The sequence below is a fragment of the Priapulus caudatus genome, unplaced genomic scaffold (assembly GCF_000485595.1).
Source record: "Priapulus caudatus unplaced genomic scaffold, Priapulus_caudatus-5.0.1 Scaffold684, whole genome shotgun sequence".
Taxonomy (NCBI): domain Eukaryota; kingdom Metazoa; phylum Priapulida; class Priapulimorpha; order Priapulimorphida; family Priapulidae; genus Priapulus; species Priapulus caudatus.
In genome coordinates this window covers 43,161-49,296 of record NW_014577745.1, presented here as the reverse complement: position 1 = coordinate 49,296, position 6,136 = coordinate 43,161, and the positions used below count along the sequence as shown (strand labels likewise).

At 49.6% G+C, this 6,136-nt stretch overlaps 1 protein-coding gene across 1 annotated transcript in view; it reads left to right on the top strand.

Annotated features, from left to right (window-relative positions):
• LOC106812763 (A disintegrin and metalloproteinase with thrombospondin motifs 6-like) overlaps positions 1-6,136 on the top strand; it is a 14,281-nt gene continuing 8,145 nt past the window's right edge. The window contains exons 1-8 of the mRNA XM_014816734.1: positions 1-228; positions 550-636; positions 2,987-3,108; positions 3,584-3,739; positions 4,007-4,135; positions 4,823-4,976; positions 5,268-5,366; positions 5,876-6,033. Of these exons, the coding sequence (XP_014672220.1) occupies positions 1-228; positions 550-636; positions 2,987-3,108; positions 3,584-3,739; positions 4,007-4,135; positions 4,823-4,976; positions 5,268-5,366; positions 5,876-6,033 (1,133 nt within the window). The remainder of the gene's footprint in view (positions 229-549; positions 637-2,986; positions 3,109-3,583; positions 3,740-4,006; positions 4,136-4,822; positions 4,977-5,267; positions 5,367-5,875; positions 6,034-6,136) is intronic.

The window sequence follows — 6,136 nt, the reverse complement described above, 5'->3', positions numbered from 1 at the left end:
ATGCTGGCTCGCTCGCAGGACCTCGCCGGTAACGAGCGACTTCTCAAGCTCGACGACGAACTGAGCAGCAGCAGCGCCACCCACCGGCGGCGACGCGCGGCCAAGACGAAGCAGAAGATCGTTGAGTTGGCAATCTTCTTCGACAACAGCCTGTACGAGAAATCTCGATCGGCCGCCGACCCGGAGAACAAGGAGATCCTCAAGTACATCCTCGCCTCGGTCAACGGGGTGAGTGGCCGCCGATAGATGGCGTTAGAGGCTCCGCAGAAGCTCACGTGCGTTCGTGACGTCATCGCGCGATGTCTCTACTCAACGCCGTCGTTTCGCGACCTCGTTGCGTGACGTCATGTAATGACGTCATTTTAATTACGTAATGTCGTCACGTGGCCTCGTCGTGTGACGTAGTCCACGTTCAACGATCTCGTATTCGCGTTAGTTATGCTATTATTAGAATATTGTGTATATACGATGTATCAATACATCGATCTAATATGTGATTAGCGATATAGGAGCGTGCCCTCGTCATGCGTGTCACCATCTTTGTTTTAGATGAATCTGCTTTACCACCGGTCGGCGTTCAAAGGTTACAAAGTCACGTTCAAGGTCGTGAGGTTGGAGATACTAAAGACGAAAATTGTGAGTACGCATGCGTAGCGTATAGAATATCCTCATCCCCTACTTCTCCGCCTCTGTCGCTCCTCGTCCTTATCCTCCTCCGGTGCCTCCCTCTCACTCTCCTCCTGCTCCTCCTTTCCCTACTCCTCCTTCTCCTCTTCATCCTCTTCTTATTATGACTAATATGAATGATATTCTTGGCGCAGCAACCGACTTTATGCGCAGACACCCAGACCCAGTGTTCCTGCGGTGTCTCTGCATGTACGTACCTCTGTGCGACTGGGTCCGTGCGGAGAGCTGCATATCTAGCCGGGAGCTAAACGAGCGCATATTTACCACCATTTCATCTGCGGCTCTAGCGTACTACCCGCGACGCGTAGCCAGGCACGAGACTTGGTGGATTTATTCATTAGATTGCGCGCGCGTATGCGCAGGTATGCGGCCGACATCGCGGGTCTACCTTGTTAGCGTCTCATTAAACTGATATGGTCTCACATGCGAGCGCCTGCAGGCACTCTCAGCTCCGGTCAGAACCCAAATTTTTCAACAGCCCCTAGATGATTGACGCACGCACGCATGATTATTTGGACACGCACGCACACAGACACACAGACACATACGCACAGACGCACACGCACACGCACGCACACGCACATGCACACGCACACCACACACACAGACGCACGCACTCACTCACGCACGCACGCACATACACACACACACGCACACACACACACACACACACACACACACACACACACACCACACAAGCCACACTCAAACACGGGTGATTTATAGCTCTCAGTGGCTGTCTGGCATTCGAAAGTCTGGAACTGACATCCCCTACAGATGCACATACGTACGTGTCCCGTTATATGCGAAACACGCGTGAGTTCGTCTGCTTCCCACTGCCGAAAAACCTACATACGAGAGCGCGAGGACACGCGCGGATATCTGGGTAAAATATGCATACCCACCCTGCGGCACACGCTGTACGCACGTCAGTATTATGCACGGGTTGTTATTTATTATGTGTGTCATTGGTAGCGTCGCGGTTCGGGTAAGTAACGTACGCAGACAACGTTCCCAGCACCGTAGCAGACGCCAGGAATGCTGACTGCTCTCCCCAAGGCCGTAGCCTGCGGGGGGGGAGGCAAGGGGCAGCTGCCCCCTAGATTTTGGAGCAAAATAAAAAACATAAATTGTTGCACTAAATGATAATTGTCGTAGTCAGGATGAAGGCTGTACAGGTACTCAAGAGTGCCTCAAATACCATCTCCTGCGATCTACATTTTCAAAAATTTTCGTGGGAGGACCCCCAGACCCCCACATGTTTCTCACCCCCTCCTTGAAATCCTGGATTCGCCACTGCCCTCCTAGGCATTTGCTCAGCCTACGGCCCTGACCTGATCGAGAAATAGTGACCTGCCGCGATCTGCCACGATGACGTCACCGTCGAGGCCTCGGCGGGTCGGGTCACTGGGTCACAATGGGGGTTTTATCACAGACTAACGGATACATTGTGTCCGTTATATATATTGTATCCGTTATATATATTCATTTATATATTTATATATTTATTTATATAAATCCACATATTGTATCCGTTAGTCTGTGGTTTTATTATAGTTTCGGTTAGTTGGCTCCTCTATAGTACACGGTCTCTTCTCCGTAACAAACATTCTCCATCTACATTACGGTGCACTGCGCTTCGGCATGGGGATTTGATATTTGTTAAGCATGCGCAATGGAGAGGGGGTCGTTTTATCACAGGGGGATGTATACCATGTTATACAGGCGGGGTGTTTACCAAGGGACGTGTGAGTACCGGACCAGCCACCGACCCCGTAGTAAATAGGCAAACTGCATGCAGTGCCCCCTTCGTACAAGACCGACCCTCAGGGTGCGATCAGTGAATTGAGTCAGAGCGAGAGCGCCATCTGTCGTGGAGTTTGCTAAATAGGCAGCCACACGTCCCAGAGAACAGGCGGCATTCTGGGAGATAAGAGATAGCAAGAATGAGGGCGACAGAGAGGGAAGGAAAAGGGAGAGCGAGAAGAGGAAAGAGGGGGAGGCAGTAATAGGGAGAGGTGGTAGATGGAATGAAGAGAGAAATAGTGAAACAACCAACTGTTGCTTCTAGCATGTTGTATACAATAACAAGCACATATGTTGCTGCTAGCACGTTGCATACAATAACAACCACCTGTTGCGTTCAGCATGCGTTATACAATAACACAAAAGTATGACCATCGGTTGCTTGGGCGTTTCCTGTTGTATACAACAACAACCGTTTTGAACAATAACGACCACATGTTGCTTCCACAATGTTGTATACAATAACACAATAACAACGACATGTTGCTTGCAGTCACAGCTGCCGGACGATGGAGAGGCGGACTTCTTACTGAAACAATTCAGGGTTTATCAGGAGACGTTAAACCCAGAGGAAGGCATACCGGGACACTGGGACAACGCAATACTAATGACTGGGTGAGTGCCATATATATATAGTATATATAATATAATAGTATATATATATATGATATATATATAATTCATTATATGTATGTGTATGTCTTGCGTGTGTGTATGTGCATGTGTGTATGTGTGTGTAGTGCCACGTGTGTGTGCCGTGTGCCCCCTGTGTGCGCGTGCGTGCTGTTGTGTGTGCTGTGCATGTGGGCTGTTGTGTGCGTATGTGCCGTGCGTGCGTGTGCTGCGTCCGTGTGCGCTGTGTGCGTGTGTGCGTGCTGTGCGTGCGTCCTGCGCGTAGCGCGCGTGCCGTGCGTGTGTGTGTGTGTGACAGTGTGTGTGTGTGCGCGTGTGTGTTTGCGTTCGTTCGTTTCTTCATTCGTTTGTGCTTTCGTGTGTGTGTTTGCATGTGCGTGCGTGCGTAGGCGCCTGTTCGTATGCGCACCACCGACGACAGATAATCAATAATCGATGATCGATCGATTTCTGGCAGGTTGGACATGTACGTGCAGTTCGGCAGCAGAGTGGAGCGCTCCGTGACGGGGTACGCGCACGTCGCAGCTATGTGTAACCGTGCCACATCATGCAGCGTTAACGAGGGAAGAGGCTTCTCCTCGCTCTACTCCATAGCGCACGAGATCGGACACAAGTAAGTGCGCATGCGCCTAGACGCCGGCGCGTCGGCTGTAAGCATAGCAACAGGCTCGTGCGGCAGGCAGTAGGCTCGGCTAGTGCGTGCGTGCATTGATTGATTGATTGATTGATTGATTGATTAGTCGATTTAAAAAAATGATTGATTGATCGATCAATCGTTCCATTGATTGTTTGACTCACTGTTTTATTTCTGTATTTATTGATCAATCGATTGATTTCTCCTAATTGATAGACTATTGATACGTTGTATCTGTTCGTGTAGCTTTGGCATGGTGCACGATGGTACTGGTAACACGTGTCCGAGGAAAGGCTACCTCATGTCGGCAGAGAGCGTCGTGGTGGGCATCGAATGGTCGCACTGCAGCCGCAAGGATTTCATAAAATACATAGGGTAAGTTGACGCGTTCTCCCGCTAGGTGCCGCTTGTGTGAATGGCCATTGGCGTGGACAATAGCGCGGAGCCTAAGGATAATGTCGGATACTGTGGGATAATGTAGGATGATGTAGGATAATGTAGGATGATATGGGATATTGTAGGATAAGTGGGATAATTTTGGATAATGACCAGTGTTAACATAAGCTTTGGATTGGCACAAGGAGCGAGCATGACTTGCAAGAGTTAAAGCACCTCTATTGCTTGTCTGGGGAAATAAAACACTCCCTGACGCACACCGCAGTAATAGATCACACGCTACTAATTTTCGAAACATACATACATAATGGAATCTTGTCACGAATACGGCTGCACATCACATCACATCACATCACATCATATCACGTCACGTCACGTCACGTCACGTCACGTCACGTCACATCGCGACACATCCACATCGTAAACACATCACATCACATCACATCACATCGCATCACATCACATCACATCACATCATATCACGTCACGTCACGTCACGTCACGTCACGTCACGTCACATCGCATCACATCACATCACATCACATCATATCACGTCACATCGTCGCATTCCTTCTACTCTCAATATCCACCTAGCACAATAGCAGTTGAAATAAAATATCTCGCATGAATCGCATGAAATCAACGACGCGTCGCTCGTCTCTGCAGCATGTACGAGTGTCTGGACAACGACCCGAGTGCGGTCATTGCTGACCACGACCCCGCCTTCATAGGTCAGCGCTTCGACGCTGACCTTCAGTGTCAGATCTACACGGGCAGCGAGAAGTCCGAGAGAAGCAAAGGTCCCTCCTTCCCGATAGCGGTACGTGTACACGCACGCACACACACGCATGCACACACGCACGCACGCACACACACACACACACGCACACACTTGCACGCACACACACACGCACACACACGCGCGCGCACACTCACACAGACTCACACACATACACACACACACACACACACACACACACACACACACACACATATATATACGCGTACACGAGCATACACACGCATTCACGCACACACACGCGCGCGCGCGCACGTACGCGTATAACCGACAACATAAGCTAACTCGCTCAATACTGATGTTTGTTTACAGGACATCTGCCGCGTGCTGTGGTGCAGAGATCCAAGTAACTCCCATATCAGCCGCGGCGCACATCCGGCGCTGGAAGGAACCTATTGTGGAGCGAAGAAGGTACGTTGGAGGACCGCCTTCTCTTCTTCTCTACCTCATCTCCTCCTCTCATCTCATTCCTTCTCCTCCACTAACTTCTCTTTCCTTCTCTAAGCCACCAGCTTCTCTAAATTATTCTTTCCTCTAATTCCTTTTTATTTTCTGACTTCTTCTCCTCGTCTTGTTATATATTGCCTTCGCCACTTACAATTTCATCACCTTCCTCACCTCCCCCTTCCACCGCTTTCTCTTCTTTAACAACTTCTACTTCTTCCTCCTCAACATATATCCTTTTCGTATGCCACCTCCTCTTCTCACTTGCTCAGCTCTTTGAAATGCTGCCCCTTCCTCCCCCTCCTCCTCCTCCTCCTCCTCTTCCTCTTTGTCAACTATTCCATACCTCCATCACTATCGCCCTCTCCTTCTTCTCCTCCTCCGCTTTTACCTGATATTCCTTTATCATTCTGAGTATATGAATACAGAGTATCTATAATCATACCTGAAGCTGGTCCATGCAAACATCGTTACAGTGGTGCAGACGAACGAAGTGCGTCGGCTGGGGTAACGCAGCGCCACCTGTCATCGATGGCGCATGGGGTGAATACTCGCTCGACGGGCAGTGCACGTCGACGTGCCTAGAGGGCGGCACCGGCGTCAAGACCTTCACCAGGAAGTGCAACAACCCAAGGTAAGATGATATATATTATATTTACATATATATCACGAAAATCCACTCAGTACGTATGGAGATTCGCAGCTATTTCAATCACTTCCACATTCTTTGATAAGAA